We start from the raw sequence: 20,826 nt of genomic DNA, 5'->3' as shown, positions 1-20,826 counted from the left end.
CTGCCACATAAAACTGGTACTGATTAATTAATTTAATTCTGCTATTTAAAATAGTTTTATTTCGGCTCAGATTATACAATAGAATACAGGATAACTACATATTAAAAATCTATTGCATTCATCTACATAAATAGTAATCAAACCATGAATTTAAATTTTTATCTACTATCTGTTATGTTCATACAGCTCGTGCCTAAGTAGAATAGGTATAAATAAAGTGTGGAATTTCGACACCTTAGTCATCAAAGGGAAGACTCTTTGGACCACAAGACCTCTAACTTGATATAATGAGTAATAGCGTTTACAATTACATATTCCGAAATCGATTCGAAGAGTTAATCATGCGAATAATACTGATGTGGTGTGCTATTAACAATTTAATAAAGTGCACGCAATTATCGCATTTAGGTATGGCATATCAGTAAACGATTAAATAAATCAATACAATCAGGAAGAAATTATACCAAATCGACTTTACAAAAACGCATGGTTTAATAATGAATTTTTAAGACACTTATTCTGACCTGGAAGATACCGAAACAGTAATTAAAATTGTTGTGTTAAAAAAAATACATTTGACCACCCATAGTCTATTATTAGAGGTTCAAGATAGGAGAACTCTATGTTTAATTACTTTTCTAAATAATTCATTAACCGGTCATGTACTAGAGTATTTTTCATCCCTTTTCAATTAGTTTATAGGTTTTTTGTTGATGAGGTAAATCCAAGAATTCACAATTTGGCACCCAGATTATGGACCCTCAAACGAAAACTTTTGTATACCCAAAAATATGTGCATTTGAGTTCAGAAAATCTTCTTTTCTGATATAAAAAGTACATAATATCCATATACATATATCTACAGGGTGTACATTTCAAAACTTACCATCTCTGTCTTTTCTTTAATGCGAAACAATTCAGGAAAGCCCTGAAATTCGTCATTCACGTTTTCAAAGGGGGCGAATTAAACTTTATTGTTTAGGAGCAAAGCCCTAAGCCCCAGAGCCATATTTATAAGATTCTCACATAGAGTTTCCCGAGTCGACATTTCACACAGACAATTTCGAATTACAGTTCTCCCAATTACTTTCGCCAAGTTTCGTTCGATGAGCAGGTGGCGAATAAAGTTGATTTTAATCTTCGCAGGTGAAAAATAAATCATTATTGTTCGTTCGCTGATGATTGAATTTCAGGGATAATTGCTGGGAATTGTGAGTTGTAGGAGACTTTTTCCGACATCGTATCGAGAAGCTATTTTTCATTTAATATTTCTAAAACTATATAATTGCTCTCGATGACGATATTTGTTCTCCTTAAAAATCTCATTAATGTAGCTAAGAGTTTTCCTGGAATGCTTTGCAGTAAAGAAAAAATTGAAGGCGCGAGTTGTGAGCTGGACATCCTGTTTAACATAATCTACATGCTAATTTTGATAAAATGTCTTACTATAAGTAAAACGATATCATATAATGGTCCAGTACAGTTATACAGGGTAACGCACGTAGTGCGTTTCTTAAAAAATTTTGGAGAATTACAAAAAAATAATATTTTTTACACATATAGTTTCATTAATGCAGATTGTATCTAAAATTAAGAAAACATCGAAATTTCAAACAACCTACCCAGTATATTTAGACATTTTTAGAATCGCACTGAAATTCTAAGCAGCAGTATGACTTATTCTGAATTTTAACCGTTTTCGAGATAATGACAATTATCGCGACAATGCTAAGCTACATGCAATACGTTGATAATTTTGAGAGGTTTCCAAAATATACACAAATTCATATAGTCTATCACTTAAAATTTCAATGTTGCTATTGCCTTTAGATACAACTGACAAACTCAGCGCTAGTGAAGCTATTTCTTTTGTATAGAGTATAAGCTATTAAAACAGTATGCGAATTGTCTTTTTTAATTCTCCAAATTTTTTTAACGAACAGGCTACATAAATCACACTGTATACCTAAGTCTATGTTAAAAAAGAAGTCTGCTTAGGTAGAGAAAACGCAGTTTGTGATATTTCTTATATCAGTCTAACAATTTTCTTAAGTAGAGAAATATAGATATATTATAACGATAATATAGATTATTGCCAGAAATATTAAAAAACTGGTCCTAAATGGTTTCTCTATAGGCTTTATATTTATCACTTCTACGACACTACTTACTATTCCTATACATCACTTAACCACTTGTTTCTCTCAGAACCAAGTTCAACAAAATTGTTACTGAACCCCTTACCTATTGTAAAATTATGATGAACTGTAAGTATCTACAAAATACGTGATATATGCTTTAAATTCATTCAGTTAATTAGTTTCTCTTCGAACATTCTAATAAATAGTAAAATACCAAATATACATACGACCATACAAAATTTAGTGTGTTTACTTAATCTTCGATGGTGAAAAAGTTAAAATCTCTTTTCTAAATTTGTTCAATATGAAAGTGAGGGAACGTCCAGTATATTTTCTATTTATCCACAAGAGAGTCGGTTTTCTTAACCGCAGCAGCGCTAACCAAGACCAGTATAACGGCCCCTTCTGTTTGTTCCTGCACCAGCGATCGAACCGCAGCCACGTTTGCTTGATTTGAGAAGTTAACCGCGTTAAATTCTTTTATCAAGATCAATGTAAAATTGCTCAAAAAGATCTACCTGTATAAATAATCTTAAATCCAGGGAAAAGGAACAAGTTCGTATTCTTTACATAGATACGTTACATTTTTTGAAACAAATGATCTCAAGGTGTCAACATGTAAGGAAACACCCTGTGCGTATCTTTTAGGTAGACGGTTTTATTTTTGAGTGTTTTTACTATTGCCATATTTTACAAACTCGGTTGACGTGGGAAAATGTTGCAATTTTTAAAGATTTTTAAAGCGTTTTATAACATATAATACCGAACTTTTGTCAGAAACCATCATAGAGGTTATCAGTTATCTTGGTAAATTTTATTGAGTATAAAAAGGCACTGTGTTTCGAAAGAAGTAATGTGACTGTTTTCGAAATTGCACGTATGTCATTGGTGGGCACCTAGGGCGCTTTATAGTAGCGTACCGAGACCTTGTTAGGACTTTTTACTGCAGTCAGTTCCAGATAAGTAAAAAATAAACTTCCAAGCAGCCGCCCTCGAAACCATCCGTTTTCCTCTCCACACTCAATTTTTGTGGCAAACTACGAGCTGAATTTTTTGGGGTGTTAACATACAACCAACAAAAAACCTCATTTATACTCCATTTGCGGTACATAAGTTTAACCTAAAGAAATCGATATTTAACCAGGTTAATACCACATACAGAGGTGAGTGAGAATATACATATAGAAACATCCTATCGATATGCGATTTTAATTCATTGTATTCTGGACAGGCTAGTGAGTTTAGTGATAGGGTATTATTTAATCTCAATCTAAAGAATTACAACAGTCTTTCTTAGAGGAACTGTTACTCTATTTTTATTTAAAAAATTACAAAGGACTGTATTTTACGAAAAAGAATAAAATACCAGAAAACATTCATTTACCTAAAAAGTACCAACAGAAGACTACTAACAACTCAGATTTTATAGCAAAAGCAAAACCAGCTCAGATGAATTTTTTTTTAACTTTCAATAGCTATATTATCATTTTTTTTTTTAATTTGTTTATGTTATTCGTCGAATACAATTTGAGATATTTCGATGGTAAAATATGTACATCAAAATGGGTCGTATCAAAGTGGGCAAACATCTATTGATGAGAGAAAATTAATTATTAAACATTTTCAAGGTGGAAAATCTTTACGAAAAATATCAAAAAAAAAGTCTTAAGAAGTTGTTCAACTCTTGGAGATGTAGTGTAATGGTACCGAACGAGGAATGAGATCGGAAATAAATGCAGAAAGACTCATAATAAATCGTTTTCCGAAGCTGAAGAACAATATATAGTGCGATAAATAAAAAATGAACCATTTCTAAGTGCTCCCAAATTTGTGGAAAGGTTTCGAGAACGTTTGAAGAAAAACGTGACGGCACAAATTATCCGGAATGTCCTACATAGAGCAAAGATTGATGGCAGAAGGGCCAGGACTGTAGCATTTATTAATAAGTAGAATAAAAGAAAACGTTTGCAATTTACATGGGAACCTTTATAAAAGTATTTCGAGTTTTAGAAAAATATTTTATTTGCGGACGAAAGTAAATATAACGTTTTTAGCTCCGATGGCAGCGTTTGCGTATGGAGAGAAACTAATAAAGAATTAAAATTAAAAAAATCTACGACCAACAGTAAAACGCGGAAGAGGATCGGTTATGATTTGGACGAAGGTTTCGGCAGCAGGACCTGGCAATCTTCATTTTATGGAAGGCAAAATTGATCACAACGTTTATTTAAACCTCATAAAAAAATATTTCGGAAAACGTTCAAAAATTGGGATTAACTGATAGCAAATTTATCAAGACCATGACCCGAAGCACACCGCATACAAAGTTAGGTCATGGTTATCGTATAATTGCCCTCTCGTTGTAAATCCTCCACTACATAATCCCGTTATTTATCTCATTGAAAACTAATGAGAATATCTTGACGGAAAAGTGCCACAACAAAACACTTCTCATAAAACGGAACTGAAACGTGGGCTTGCAAATGAATGAAGCAAAATTGATCGAAAATTCTGCGAAAATCTGATTAAATCAAAACCTTTAAGATTAATTGCAGTTATAAAAACAAATATATGCACGCCAATGATTAATTTGTCACGAATTTGTGTAAAAATACGATATTTATGTTGCGAACGACTTTTGCTTTTGCCACAAAATTCGCGGTGTTGTTCGATTTTTGTTTTTACTTTTTAGGTAAATTAATATTTTTTAGTATTTTGTTTTTTTCGTAAAATACAATTTTTGTACTCCCAAACAAATTGCTTTTTATTTTAGTCGAAATCATTTGGCATGCTTTGTGCATTAAACGCAATTCGTTTTAAATTAATTAATTTTTTTAATTACTTTCGTGTGGTGAGCGACTTCGGCTTTGACTCACTGTATGTATATACAGTTGTGGCCAAAAAAATAAGAGTTACACTTAAAAATCCATTTATAAGTAATAACGTTTACAATATTTATTCAAAAATATACAAGTTCTCTCGAAATATTGATGTTATCATCTACTGTGTTGATTCCAATATCAGACTAATTTACTGCAAGACACAAAAAATTCAAGAATTTCATCGAAAATTCGAGTGATCAAAAAATAAGAGCTTTTAGAAATATTGGAATATTTGATAGAGATCATATCAGAAATAGAAGTATATTGGTCAATTAATATTCTCGTGTGTGAATTATGTTTGTGTATAAAATTGTTGTGTAAAATTGATCGTTATGAACATTGCAATAAGGAAGAGCGTTGGATAATATTACAACTGCGCGAACAAGGAAAAACTTATAAAGTTATTTGGGAAACTGTTAATAGATCTCCTTCCCTGGTGGCAAAAGTCTTAAAAAAGAAAGTAATACAGCAAAAACTAGAGTTCCGAGGCAGGAAACGTAAAACTTTAAGGAGGAAAGCTGCTCGCTTAATACGTGAAGTGCCAAAAGAGCCTTTTCTGATGTTTATAGCTGCCAAACAAAATTTCAACCTACCAATTAGTGGAAGAACTATTCCAAGACCCGTTCAGCAGTTTGCTTGTAACGGTAGAATTGCGAGAAATGTGCCCTATTTGACTAAAACACATCTTAAACGTCGCATTGAATTGACTAGAAATAATTTAAATCGCATGCATTAGAAAAACATTCTTTTTTCCGACGAAACGAAAATCAATGTGTTCGGAAATGATAGGAAAGTAACTGTAAGACTTTGGATAAACGAGCAACTAAATCCAAAAAACATAATGCGTACTGTTAAACATGGTGTAGGCAATATACTCGTTTTGGATTCGTTCTCATATGAACCAGTTGGTTCAATTTATTTGATAAAAAAAATATGACAAAAGAAATCTACTTGGACATTTTGCAAAATGTTATGTTGACTAATGTAGAAGAAAATCTACCATTGAAATGGGTCTACCAACATGGCAACGACCCTAAACACACCGCCAAAGTTGTTAGAGCGTGATTGAATTCTCAAAATATTGGTACTTTTCCTTGTTCGTCCCACTTGCCGGACATGAACCCAATAGAAAATTTCCGGAAAATTCTCAAAAGCCGCGTAGCTTTGAAAAACAACAACTAACGTCCAGCTTTTATGGAAAATGTCCGAGAAATTTGGTATTCAATTCCAATAGAAGTCTGCCGGAAGCTGATTGAGTCCATGCCCAAATGATGCGCCACAGTATTATCCCATAAAGGATGTCCGACCAAATATTGAGTATTATATTGTGATTACGTAATTTTTTATTAGTTTGCATTTGTTTTATATGTTTTTTTTTAATGGTTTTGAGAGCTATTTCTAAACGCTCTTATTTTTTTAACCACTGGATATGGCCATAAAATTATATATGTATATTTTTGAATGAATATAATTAAAGTTACTATTTATAAATGAATTTTTTAATACCACTTTTTGTTAAGGGGTTCCTTCGATAAATGAAACCACGAAAACGCCAATTTGGTTTACATAAAATGGACTCTATTTGACTTGCACTTATATTAAATAATGAAAGAGTTTTGGTCTAAGTAGGAATAGGGAGAATGCTTAATTGGGCTGGTTACACGCTATGATTTCGATCACATCCCGACACCGACACAGCTTCCACACGAAGAGAAGAAAAAAAGAGACGGAAAAGTGACTTCGATTTTCTCTTAAGTACTAAACCCGAGGAATTCCAACCAGGGGCGCACCATCACCAAGAACCCTTACGGACTATGGCTACGCCGGATCCCATAAATCGCGGCCATCTGGGGAATATTTATATTAATCGCTCTTCTGGGAATATTGCAGGCCCAACAAATTGCCCATCATGGCAATAGTCCCGACCGAGAAAGCTTCCTTTGACTAGTAGCATATTCCCCAGTCAAAACGTACCCTTAGTGTTGGCCTGACGGGCCATGTGATCTGGCACCCAGATGGTATTCTCAGAATAAGTATCGCCGTACATGGACGTAACTTAAGGGATAAAATACAAATACATAACAAAAACCAAAATTAACAACAAACGAAAAATCAATGACTTAAAGTCCCTAAACTTTTTTTTTTTTGGCCATAAATGTATATGAGATCTAAGTCGACGTGGCAACCTACTACCCGCCTTAGACCGTGTTTTGTTTCGTTTGCCAATAAGGGGGCGGGCTCCACCTCTGGAGGACTTAAGTAGTACTACTGGCCTTCTAACATGGCGTGTCGCTTCCTTTGTCTGAATATTATTAATTTTTATCGTTGTTGTTTACAATCATTAGTTTTTATAAATAAACATTAATCATAGGAAAATTGTTTTGCACGAATCAGTGACCCTAAAACTGCAAACTCAGGGTGGTTCGAACGTGATTATCCAATTGATAATTATCCTGGCGACCATTTTCCGAAATCCCCTCGCTTAAATTATACGAGAAGGATCAGAAAAGTTTTGATCACGTCAACCGAAAGCTCACAACACAACATACTTGTTTTATATGCTTTTAACCGGACCAACATATCAACAATATAAAAACGTATTGTTACTAATCATTCGTAAGTACTGAATAGCACCGTAAGCTATTTTTGAAGCATCAAAATAACCAATTAGTTCGACATTTTTAGCCACAGCAAATTACAAATACCTAGGAACGACTCATAGGTGACAACTGATGCATTAACTGTTTTCCTCCCTTACATTAATTATCTTGAGCATTAATCTAGAAGTACTTATGTATGCGCATTCCATTTAATATTTATTAAAGACGGAAGTTGTTGAATGAATACATTTGCTTTCACCGATAAAGGGCCTGTAAGTCCCTCAGGATCATAAAGTTTAGACGTAAAGCTTCCCATTTGTCGGTTTATTTGATTACTTCAATTAAATGGTAATAAAGGCTCGTTTTAAGTATCTAGTAGCGGGAGTTCTTAATTGACAATTAGTTTTAAGTGAAAGTTACACTTGCATTTTAACTCTTTTTTTGTGCTTTAAGGAATAATAAAAAGGATACAGCTCCAACAAGATCTGACACGAAATCTGATTCGTTGTGAAACAGTGCTATCTTCATAACGTCTCCTTTTCTTTGCTCTGCAACGTCGCACAGTTTTCAGATTTTTGCACAAATATACGATTTTCTTAAGACATTCTGACTCCACTTTCAAAGGGACACATTCGCCGCTACTTCTCGTCGTTTCCAAGATTTCCATACTAAGAATTCGTAACATTCCAAATATTGAACACTTACATAATTCAATATTCCTTATTAGAAACTTTAATAACAATTTTTGTATTAACTGTCTTCAAAAATATCAATTATTTTCCCATTTAAACTTCGTAACTGTTGCGGTGTAAAAAAATGGCAATAATAGCGAAACCACTCAATCGCGACACCTCGTATACCATAAAATTTAAGAACCCCATTTAGGCGGACTGGCTGAATCATGGTTTAGTGCCCTGCTCCGATACACGAAAAACAGCCCCGTTACACTTAGTTCTCCCGAAGTTGACCTTCGATCTGGACAAGTATCAACAGTTGAAGTCGGAACGTGAGAATTACAAGTGATGGAAGGACCACAGAAAGATTTAATATGTTCGATAATGATATATTTCATGAACATTTAATGTAATAAAAACAATAGCAAATTTGCGTTTGTGATTGTGATGTGAACGGTGTCAAATGTGTAACACAACATGTTGTGCCAATTAAAGATGACATTATTGAAAGGAAAATGAAATTGTTTAAAGGTAAGTGGCTTTTTAAAACAATAAAATAAGAACCGCATAATGTTTATATTTTAACCATAAAATTTATTGGACCCAAAAAACTCACCTAAATAAATGCACCATAATGTACACGACATTTCTCACTCTCAAAATATTTTTATTTCCGGAAAATGGTTGTATACACGACCACTTCTATAAAACTTTTTTGCTTAAAATGATGTTTTTAATCATTGGTTAAATTTACGAAACTTATTTTACCAACACCCTGTACCTCCGACACAGATCAATGAAACGGAGTGAGAATCCAGCGGCTGAAGTGGGCGGAGTCAGTCCCAGATCCAGACATCAAATCTTTCACCGTTTCAGATTTTTTACTGATATAAGTTATAGTGATGGAGTAAGTTTGTTCCGAATTTTTACTTTATAAATTATTGTACATTTCCTTATTATAACGTAAGTTAATTATGTCATTAATGAATGTGATAACCTGAATTAGCCGATGTTTGTTTATGATCTTTTGATGGGTCCATGGCTGAACCATCAACACTGGCTGTGGTCTCGGCACTGAGATATGTAGTAGAATCATGTCGAAAATGAAATACATTTATCAATTCAGGTAAAGCACGTAAGGAATTTCGATTTTAATGCGCAGTTTTTGTGTTTTTTCCTCGTTTATTTACATTAGCACCTTTTTCCTTTGATATTTTTAAAAATTTTAATCGTCGCGAAAGGAAGAAAATCGCTACAAATCTGAGCATTGAAGTTAGGACGCCGGCTCCACCGACTCCACCTATTTCGCTGTTGGTCTATCCCGGGGACATAGTAAACCTTGTGTGATCCTTCTCCCAATTACACAATTCCTACGTTTCGACTTGAAGTGGTGATACCTGATACGAAATTGTAAAGCAATGTGATGCAAACCAGAATTAACCTGAAACGATGATCCAACAAGTAGTCGGCAGTGTTTTGTCGACAAAATCGGAACTATTTATGTGTAAGCATCATAAGAATTCCCATCAAAGACATACCTTTCAGTCTTCCAGTTAAAATAGCGGCTATATTAGCAATCAAGGACGGACCAGATAGAGTTAAGATGGGATTCATTAGTATGTGCCACAATAATTGATATACTCAGTTTTGCCTTTTGTGCTTAAATGAAAGAAAATAACACACCATGATAAAGCAATAAAGATGCAGTGCCTTTTCGATCATCGAAACCGCTCTTTACTGATTTTCCAGCAAAGGCTCAGCTGCTGTAATTTCATCCAGCCGTAAACTACCTGGAAAAGACCGATCTTTTTCTGGCAAGGAGGATTTCCTGCTAATGTTGGAAATACTGCTGACATCTAGACTGAGAGCCATACGTTCTGGCTTCATCTTAGGTTTTATGGGCTGTTCGAAACTACGTGAGATTTTCGGTTTCCTGGGCTGCTTCTTGATGTATTCCAGGGGTATGGAATCTCCTCCGTCGTCTGATTTATTATCGGATGGCAGAGCTATACTGATGGTAGGATGAGGGTAGCTTAGTAAACAAAAAAACGAATTATTTTTGAGACAATAAACGTAAATTCTCGATCCAGGCAAGTCGACGATCACGCGACAAGCATCAGAAATCCTAATGAGGTACGTACCGAGGACTCAAAGCTACAGTTGTCCTGAAAAATGGTACCATGAGTAATTCGGCGGACGTCCTAATATTTTAAAGCGTCTATGACAGCCTCGATGACCGTTATTGAAAAATCACATGAATCTCAATTGCGCGAACAACGCGATAACGCAGGAGCGTAAAACAACAAAATATTATAGATTTCGCTGTTAGTTATTTAGTGATTTAAAGCTAAATTGATTAAAAATTCTATTCGAAATGAATAATTTTCAAACCAGAGAAAGTCTAGAAGTAAACCGGTAGGGAACGAAGTCCTTGGAAAAGCATGAAAAGTTGACTTAATTATAGCTTGTTTATGCACTAGGGTTTGGCATTAAAAAGTAAACAACAATGACTTCTTTTACCGGAATGATTAAAAGGATGTCTAGTTAATTTACGGAAAGTGCGGATGTTTAGCGGAACATAAAATATGATATTGTAGTCTGATATAATGAAGATCATTCACTCAAAAGAACTACGCTACAAGCGAGGCAAGTTCCCTTTCGGGGATGATATACTGCTTTCATTACACAGAATGTCTCGTATTACTAAGCCAATCCGCTAACCAGGTATTCCTTATGCGAAAATAACTAGACTTTCCTTATGGCACTCTTTTCTTTGGCGTTTTATGATCATTACCCAGAATGTTGAAATTAGTAAAAACATTACTTTTATTAATAACAGGTGTTTCCTAACATATTTTAATGAAATTTTGCAATGACGTTCCATGAGGCGCGCATTTTTTTAATGATTTATATTTAAAAAAATTGGAGAAACAATAACAATAGGGGGTCGTATATACTTTTTCTCTTTAATTTTTTTGCGCATGTCAAGAATACATTTGTTTATTTATTGAGATTAGTTGTTTATCTGTATTCCTTCATTCTCCTAAAATTTTGATTTACAGCTTACTTTAGAAAAGATTTCCACTTATTGCCCCCAATATATGGCTTCTATTATTTATTTACTTAGTTAACCACACCAAGAAGACGAAATTTTACAAATTGCCTATAGTAATCCGGGTATTGGCACGAGAAGGATTGCTTTTCACGTGGAAAATCAAGACTTTGATAAGTGCAATGAACACTGAGTACTGAAACGGCAATCATGTATGTTTTGGAACTGCGTTCTCGACATAAATAAAAAATAAAGTCGCCTATTTGGCGATAAGGGGATGATCAATAGGCTCAAATATCTTCTAAAAAACGACTAATTTAAACAATTAAATGAGGGCGTGTATACAACTCTCCATTTTTTCCATTGTTTCCTCAAATTTTGTTCCCAAAATTATAGGAAGTGCGCCTTGTCGAAGTACGCATCACTGCGAAATTGCATTAAAATATGTCAAAAAACAGCAAAGTTATTAACAAAAGTTTTTTTTTTACTAACTTTAACACCCTGTGTAACAAGTATAAAGCGCCAAAGAAAAAAGTGTCATAAGAAATGTCTAATTATTTTCTCATAAGGAATCTCCGGTTAGCGGATTGCCCTACGAATACGAGGCACCCTGTATAATCCTTGTATAATAATGGTGTAAAGTGTTTTCTTTCTAAGCTTGAAAAATGGTTAACACTTATCAGGCATTGAACGCAACAATCGGGATCATTTTTGGCCTCAACAATTCAACAAATCATGTTAAAACTTTTCTAAAAGAATCAACTTATGGTACTCGGTCAACTTATGTCACGTGATCGTCATCTTAACGGGTCAGATTTGAAGTGTACCTTCCGCATGATCTTCGTTCATTAGTGACCGTCATGGAAGGTGTTCTCCAAACAGCAGAGCTTTCAAAACTATTACAATTTCTATGAGTGGCGGAGGAGGTTCTTTCCATGACAAAGCACGAAGATCGCCTACCCTTAGGAAACTGAGACCTTTCGATAGTGACAGATGGACGGCGACGTGAAGATATGAAAATTGGTCGGTCGCTTGGTCTCTCGATAGTAATCAGGGAAGGTCTACGATCTCGAGAAACGAAAGGCGTTAAAGAACCTGAGAACAAACTTATTCTAATATTGTTTTGTAAACAACCTGTTTGTTACCAGTCAGTGAGCTTGATAATCGGCGATTATCCATTACACCGATATAATGGATATCAGCAGCAGACTTAGCTCGACGGGGAGATTTATTTAACATCAATGAACTACCCACAAAAACAGAGCTTCTCCTAGGCCTTTTAATGATGGGAGAAGGCAGGATGGATAAAGGGTCTGTTAAAGCATTTACATTGTACTTGCTAAATGACATTCGTTGCTAAAAAAATCGTAACAATAAGCAAGGTTTCCTATGGACATTCATGTTAGTGACATACTGTAGTAACTTTTTGGATCCTGGGTAAACTAGTACTCAGAGGAGGGTGTACGGTAGAGGAGCCCGAAGGACAGGACGGACGATGGGGCTCCTGATTATTGAATTTTGGCTGATACGGCTCCAGCATGCGGATTTTGCCCCATCGATTGAAAAATAGCGCGATAGCTCCCACCCAAAGCAGTAAAACTAGAGTCACTAACACGATTTCTTCTACTTCTACCTTAGCTAATTGGTTCTCTGAAATGGGGAAATTGTTTTAATAACTACAAGATCACTTACACAATCACTTTTATCCATCTAAAATTATAGCGAGTTATAGCGTGCTCCCAGCGGAATTATAAAATACAAACCTATAACATTGGACTGGTCCCTAGGTGCCAATAACGAGGGCTTAGGGGCACTTTTGTCATTGCGAGGCGGTGGGGCGATGGACGCAACATGAATTTCCACTTCCATGCCATCGAAACCACTGTAACCACTGTGCCAGTCTGAAATAACCAATGCAGAAATGATAAGGATAATGTAACATTTTTCAGAACTTTTACTAAGGTTATTCGCTGTACCCCCCCTGTACCTACATACGTACGAAGTGTCCCAGAATAATACAGAAAAAAATTTAACCCAGAGATGGACTCGATAGGGTGGTTAGTTCACAATATTTACCGGGGCGAAAGGGTACACAACATAGAACGAAATTGCTGCTTTTATTCCCACGAATGGTTTATTCAAGTTTCACGATGAAAATCAGTTTGAATATTTGTGGATTTCTGCGGATTTTGAAACAGCGTTTAGAGGTTCCGCCTGACTTTAGAAGACATAAATGTATAGATTCTCTGATCATCGTGAAGAGATATTCTTCAGTTGTTGAAGCAGTTATTTGACATTCCTTAAGAAATCCGGGAGACTTTAAGGACGGAGATTTTTCTCAGTTTCTTGTTGAAGCCAGCATTTGCGACACCAAATGAAACGAGGAAAGACGAACAAATGTCTCTTCGTCCGTTCTCAAGATAACGTCCCGTAAGATAGTTGTACAGCCTGCAACGTCTTACGTTAAGTTAAGATAGCTTTACGTTACGCGGTGTAAATTTGTAGACTGAATTTTAAATTGGGTTATTTTTACCTGAGACACCTGTGATACTACACCTGAGACAGTTGCGATATTCATTTCTCCTTATTGTTCTGGGTCACCCTGTATATTACTTTGTGTGATATTAAAAAAAATTGTAAAATATTTACAGAGGCAATAGTATGGACAATAAATAAAAGTCTTAGTAAACATGGATCCGCGAAGTAATGGATCTGGAGATTTTCTGAACGTTTCATTTGTAATTAATTATTGTTTAATATATGCGAATAAACGAAAGTTAGTCTCTTTTACCGCCTTATTTCATTTTGCAAAAACTTACATTTTATTAATATAGTATAGATGTTAAGTATTTCGCTGTTAGTGCACAAATTTTCGTTAGCTACGACTCTTTATTCTAACACAAAATTAACCCACATGCATTTCCTGTATGGTCTAATGAGGTTGCTCATACTAATCGTCAAATTACTTCATATTGTATATTTGAAAAAAATCACCAAAGATTTCATATTACCGATGCATTGAACAAACCATGGTATTTATCCGGAAGATTCAGATCGGTATCTATCCCTAGAGCAGAAGAAGGAGTCCTAGCACGAACAGAGCATATGGTGACGAATGTGTCGAGAATATCAGTCGCGCTAGGAATGAGCGATGCTCTTTTTGAATTTTTTTGGAGGATAATTGAAAAATTTAGTGTTACTCCTGTAAATAGCCCCGAGGAGTTCTAGTTACGAATTCATAAACGATTCCAACAAATCTGCGACATAGGGGGGAGTAATAGAAAGAGTTCGCATATCTTTCAGGAAAAGATTCCGTGTTGACTTGGAATTGGAAGGAGGGCACTTCGAAAATGTTATGTAACTTAATTTTTAATAAATAATTGATAAGTAATTCTAAATAAAAGTTTCAAAAAAGAATAACCTTCCATATCTCATAAATCAATACTTTACGGACCTAAGTTTACTGAGAATTTTTTGTTTATTTTGGTCGATACTACTACCTCTAAATATTTTACACTCTTTTTTTAACACCCTGTATATAGATATAGCACCAGTTTAAATCGGAACATAGGTATTGTACAAGTGCGAGAAGAACCGCACAAGGTTTGATATGCTTCTGACGAAGACTGACAACGAAATGGGCAATGAGAGTCCACCAGGCGTCTCAACTCCTATGTTTAGATTAATATCGATTTCGCTGTCTTCACAACGATCCAAATTTAAAAAAATATCGGAGTAAAAGGCAACAGTATAAATAAATGAAATAAAAAACGAAAACATAGTAACTCTGTGCATAAAAATCGAAGTTCCTTACATGCTTTACCTGCACTGGTCAATTTATTTATTTTTCAATATCATTTCAATCATTCCGTTCCGTTTATCAATTGACCTTATGTCTGCAACCAGTGTCTCTAGCTCAGCGTTGGATCTCCCAAAAAATCATAAACAAATATTGGGAAATTCACATCATCATATTCATTAAAGGCGTAACTAAATAATGCTATAATAAGGAAATGTACAATAAATTATAAATAAGTAAAAATTTGAGACTAATTTAATCCATCACTAGAACTTAGATCACTTAAAATTTTGAAACAGTGAAAGATCTCGCAACTGAATCTGGACCGACCCCGCCCACTTCAAGCGCTAGCCTGTCGACCCATTTCTTACGTCTTCGTCACAGGCATATTAAAATTTATGCGATCCTTCTCCTACTTGCACAATTCCTATGTTCCGCCTTGAACTGGTGATACCTATACATAAGCATCTCAAAAACTACCAATGATGATCTAATTGGGAAGCCTAATGGATTTTATAGAGTGTAAATAAAGGAAAAGACTAGAGCTAGTACTAATAGTGCAATAATTGATTTACATGAGGTTATACCGGCGTCGACATAACCGGGGGCTGTTTTTTTAGTTGTTGGTGATGGAGGTGATACAGTGGTCCGCCTTTGCTGCTGGTTAAAGTGCAGCCCTTTGATTTTTCTTTTCCCCAGTGTTGAATAGTCTAGAAGAAAGAAACTTAAAGGCAAAACAGATCGCTCATGTGACACTTATTGTAACAATTTATGAGGTGAAAACCCATTCCACAAGACCGAAAACCGTTTAGGTATGTAGTGTATCCATAAAATAAATAAGCGCCTATATTGCTATTTGTATGTTTTCTCCATTTTTACTGTAGACATTATGCATGTACTGGGACTAAAAAGACGTCATGTTTATTATGATATACGTCTAAGAGAACTCTACTTTACCCACTGTTTTAAGCCTCGTGAACGGTAAATAAATTATCATCAAACGAAGTATTTGCAGGCCTAAATTCTTATTACGTTTTTGCCTTATCATCGTATAAGATATCTGAACACACGATAAATTATCAAATTACAAAAGTTAAACTTCTATTATACAGGGTGAGCTTTTTATGTCTAGAGGTGCCGTGGTAACTATTAAAGCTATAAAGCCGGCTAAATGGGGAACGATAGTTTTAGGTAGGCAATTTAAAATCACTGTTGCTTGTTTTAGAAAATTCATGTCTTAGTAAATATTTAAGAAAAACCTCATTTTGTTGATTTGTTTACGTCTATCCAGCCGAATTATTATTGATTTCAGCGACACGGTGTAAATCGAAAGGTTATATAGAGTGTTACCTTGAATAAGACATCCTTATTAAATTTTTTAACTAGTAGTATTTTTCCTCAGGATTTCACTGATTGGCTTTCGCATTCTAATTTTGGCGCACTCTGTATTTAATTTACACTATCGTCGACTTCTTTACTTTTCTGTGTGAATTTTTCAACAAACACGATTTCTCAAAAATGGCACGGAAATATCCGACAAAAAAGGGGAAAATATAATTTCGTCTGGTACAGACGTTCTAACGTGATTTATGAGAGACTGGCTTTGAGCAAACCATAACTAATTTGAGTCTCAAGCAGACGCATAGCCAGAATATTGTAGCTAACAAGCTTGTGTAGGTAGCTTGCAAATTAATTTAAATACTTGGCATTTATCCTTGGGACTCCTATTATCCTCAATTTGCTTTGATGGGCCTTTTCCAGGCAAGTTCATTCAATTTAAGGCCGACATAACATTAATATTGAATTGCATATGGGATTTCCAGGAAAAAAACGTGGACAAAAAATGCACTTTGCTTAGGTGAAAAGAAGCCGATTCAAATTAATTTACTCGTGCCGGGAGTCATGATGGTTCAAAGGGTGATAAGGGCCAAAAGTTTTCAGCCTTAAAAAAATCGCTAATGTTTCAACAAATTTTTTAATTTTTAAAATTTTCTATGATATATCATAGATGGCAATTTCCGGCCAAAAAATAGGATCAATCTTAGTGTTCGGTCAGCAATTGTCCACTTCATCTAGGCCATTGGTGTGCAGATGCAAGTTTCTGAAAAAATCTAATTGCCCCAAAATACTTCGAAATATTTAGATAAGTGGCCACATTCCGATTTTCCATAAGTAGTAAAGAGGTCTGGCCTTGGTAAATCTGGTGCGCTGGGCCATCGCCCAACACCGCTGCCCTCTAAGGCCGGTAGTAGCACAAGGTATTTTATTGGTGATGGGAGAGAAAAATTCATTTTCTTTGAAAGATGAAAAACTTGATTCACAATACAAAATAGCGCAATTGAGTCATTCAGCTATGTTTATGCATGTGCATGTGGTCTAAGGAATATAATTTTTAACGACTGAAGCTTATTGATGAGCACATAAAATCAGGCAAACACACCTTGTAAGTACCTACCCACGTTTTGATCGAAGAGATAATAAACAGGTGCCTCTATACGTCTACTGTGAGAATATACAATTTATTAGAGTTTTCCTGAATCATGAATTTAAATACGTCATAGTACAAACGTTCAGCAAATTATAGTTTCCGTGTTTTGTTTCCTATTATAGGATAAGCCTTGAAATATATATTGCATCCGAAAATATATTCAGATTTTAAATATACAATGTTAGTAATACTGGGTGATTTTTTTTAAAGGCGGATAAACTCTTCGGTACGTTATAGGGGACCATTGAGGAATTTAAAAAAATAATTTAAAACATTCTGCTTCCTTTTTTAGTCGTTTCTTAAAAACTGAATCGTAAATAAAAAAGCATACATTCGTATTGAGAATAGTTGGTATGATGTTGACATATAGATAAAAACACTGTTTATTGTACTGAATTCCTACAATACCGTTTTAATTATTGATAAACGTTTTAAAAACATCGTCACCAAATGCATATTTATAGCAACTTGATGGAAAAATTTCGATTTTAAAATTAACAAAATAAGTCGAAGGAGAATGTTTTAAGTAATTTTTATTTCAAATAACAATTGAAAACATAACGTACTATTTCAAAATTATGAAAAGTAGATAAAATAGCTCAATTTTACTTTTTCATATCTTAGTGGATTGTCAGAAAGGATGGTTTTGGTTTTCTTTCTAATACTCCCTCAATAGTCCCTGCAACGTACTGAAAACGCCTTTTAAAAATGACTCTATACACTGTTTTACATACAATAATTTAATGCCTATCAAGCCTTAAAGAGAGTCTTAATAGGATCAAACTAATATTCTTAGTGGATATCCAGATATTGCTTCCCTCACTAGTTCTAAAAACACTATCATTAGGTGCGTTGAGTGACTGTAAAATACATCTTCTCGCTTTTTCCTAAATTACTTTATTAACATATTAATGATGATACGTTTATAACTCATTATTTACCTAACCATCTAATCGGTCCGAATGTCATCATCCCTTACTGGTTTATTTATGATTACAATGGTAATGAATGTCAAATGAAACGTCACCGTTGATGTTATAATTGAAGATTCATTGTCTTCTCATTAGTCGATTTAATTTATGCTTAGTTTAGGGAAGTTTATTTAATTCCACAAAATCTCATTAAGCGGTAAGTCATGTACACCGCGGTTATGAAATACTTATGACCCTCACGGCTTGACGGTATCCGTTCGGGATTTAAACTTGACATTCGGGGCATAATTGAATATTTCACAGTCTCGGCGCATAATGTATTATTATTTATCAACCATTTTTACGAATGTGAGTTGTCATTACTCACCTCCCGGAGGTCTATGAAGTAAAGACATCTACGAAGACTATTGACTGAGTCATAATGAATCAAAGAGACACTTGTTCAAAAGAACATAAATACTCTGCTCACAATTAGCTAGAGGTTCTATGGATTTATTAAAATAACATGGCCCGCAGGCACGTTTTCCTTGAAACGAATTGAAATGTGTGTGTTTGATAATAAATGGTCTGGTTGGTGGTTCATTCAATAAAGTGTACCTGTGCTTTTCCTTTGAATTATTTAGCAGTCGATACTTATTTTATCAAAGAATATTACTTATACTGCTTTTAAGGTCGGATGGGAGGGTTACATGCACCCGAAGTGCCAAAACCATATATCACATCAAAGATGTTTTGAACGCCCACTATAATCACCATTCATTATCATACATTTTTTACTATTAACTTTAGGTTAGTAAACATAATTTCTTCGGTCGTTGTTTAATTAAACTTCAACATTCTACGTCTACTTATACGTACAATAAAGGTGGAACTTCGTTGAGCAAAATGATGAATAATCGAAGCTTCAAGGAGCAACCACACTCATAATAATTGGCAATTTTTCTTAATTTATTGTCGGCGCAGCTGGACGACGACGCTGGAGCAGCGGCGGCGGCGTACGACGCGACGTCACGCCGGATGTGTACTGAAACGGCAAAGGAAGGAAATGGGGTACATCGCAATGACAAAGTTTTATCGTTCATAGCTTGAAGCGCGCATCCTCGGTGTCGGTTTAGCCTTTTTTTTTGTTTAGACACAATTTCCCTTTGTCCCTTATATTTACCCTTACCCTACTTGCCAAGTTTACTTTTAGAATATATTTCCTACCATACTGTATTATTTAAAAAAAATGGCAGGGGCGCGGGTGGGTGTTTCATGACGTCATAATAAATTTACTTATGCATAAGGAAGAGAAGAGATTCGCATTTAAATGGGTTATCTATTCCTTTCATTTCTTTAACCAAATTCCCACAAGTGAAGCTTAATATCCCCAGCGGTTTATTTGGGCGATTCATACTGTGTGTTCATTTAAAAACTTGTCCCAAATATCGTAAAAAGGGAAATACATATGAAATCACTGAGTAAGGTGATCTTTCAGGTGGCGAGCGGGAGCTTTTTTAACATTATCTGCGTAAACCTAATTTGCACCCCTTGTCATCTCCACTTGAAAGTTTTAAATAGAACTCCCCACCGAGTTGCACCTCATATTAAAGATAATTAAAAGTACCAAATATCAGTGCATTAAGAATCTCGATTTGTTAGAGCGTTTTCGAAAAATCAAAGAAAAACTGACACCACGATTTCAAATAAGTGCAATACATTTTGAACTTCACAGATTTTTTCACATTTCTTTTTTATTAACAAGTAAATAGATGGTTTTCATTAAAGGGAACACATATCATCATTTTTGGTACACAATGCCTGATGAATTTGCATTTTGTATGGGTGGAACTTGGGTATTTTTGTCTCGTTCGCAATAAAATCAATTGAAATTCCTGTTTGGCGAAACACTCTTCTAATTGTTGTAGTTGGTTCAACCACAAATTGCCCCAATATTTCAGTTGTAGCAGTCTCATTCAATACTTTCGTGTGATCTAATTTTAAATCGGATACTGACCTCATCGTTGTAGATTTTTCTAAAGATGGAGGTGCAGTGTAAGTTGTTTTACGTAGAGATGAAAAATGTTTTTGTGAGAATATTTGTCGTTAAAAATCTTAGCAGTCAGTCGAGAGGTTTGGTTATTCGCACCATACGTTAAAGCAATTTTCACTTTTTCTTCTATCGATTACATATACCATGTCCATCGATATATTAATGTTACACTACCGCACACCATTTAACAAATACTTAATGACAGAATTTTTGAATTTCAAACAAA

At 34.8% G+C, this 20,826-nt stretch overlaps 2 protein-coding genes across 9 annotated transcripts in view; one reads left to right on the top strand and one right to left on the bottom strand.

The window, feature by feature from the left end:
* The window catches only part of LOC136343289 (aminoacylase-1-like), a 29,100-nt gene that overhangs the window by 1,183 nt on the left and 7,091 nt on the right, over positions 1–20,826 (top strand). The gene's annotated exons all lie outside the window — the stretch shown is intronic.
* On the bottom strand, positions 43–19,592 carry LOC136343291 (uncharacterized). 7 transcript variants are annotated; one of them, XM_066289915.1, is made up of 7 exons: positions 19,427–19,592; positions 15,724–15,858; positions 13,113–13,250; positions 12,764–12,999; positions 12,495–12,705; positions 12,177–12,444; positions 43–10,329 (listed from the first exon to the last, which is right to left on the bottom strand). In XM_066289915.1, the coding sequence occupies exons 3-7, from the start codon at positions 13,216–13,218 to the stop codon at positions 10,032–10,034; spliced, it is 1,119 nt and encodes a 372-aa protein (XP_066146012.1). In that variant the 5' UTR covers positions 13,219–13,250; positions 15,724–15,858; positions 19,427–19,592; the 3' UTR covers positions 43–10,031. The 7 variants fall into 7 exon arrangements, with proteins under 7 accessions (XP_066146012.1, XP_066146017.1, XP_066146016.1 ...); XM_066289920.1 differs by having other exon boundaries at positions 43–10,308; XM_066289919.1 differs by having other exon boundaries at positions 15,736–15,858.

This window comes from Euwallacea fornicatus, chromosome 14 (assembly GCF_040115645.1).
Source record: "Euwallacea fornicatus isolate EFF26 chromosome 14, ASM4011564v1, whole genome shotgun sequence".
Classification (NCBI taxonomy): domain Eukaryota; kingdom Metazoa; phylum Arthropoda; class Insecta; order Coleoptera; family Curculionidae; genus Euwallacea; species Euwallacea fornicatus.
Note: the sequence above shows the minus strand (reverse complement) of the source record. Positions and strands in the feature narration are given on the sequence as shown.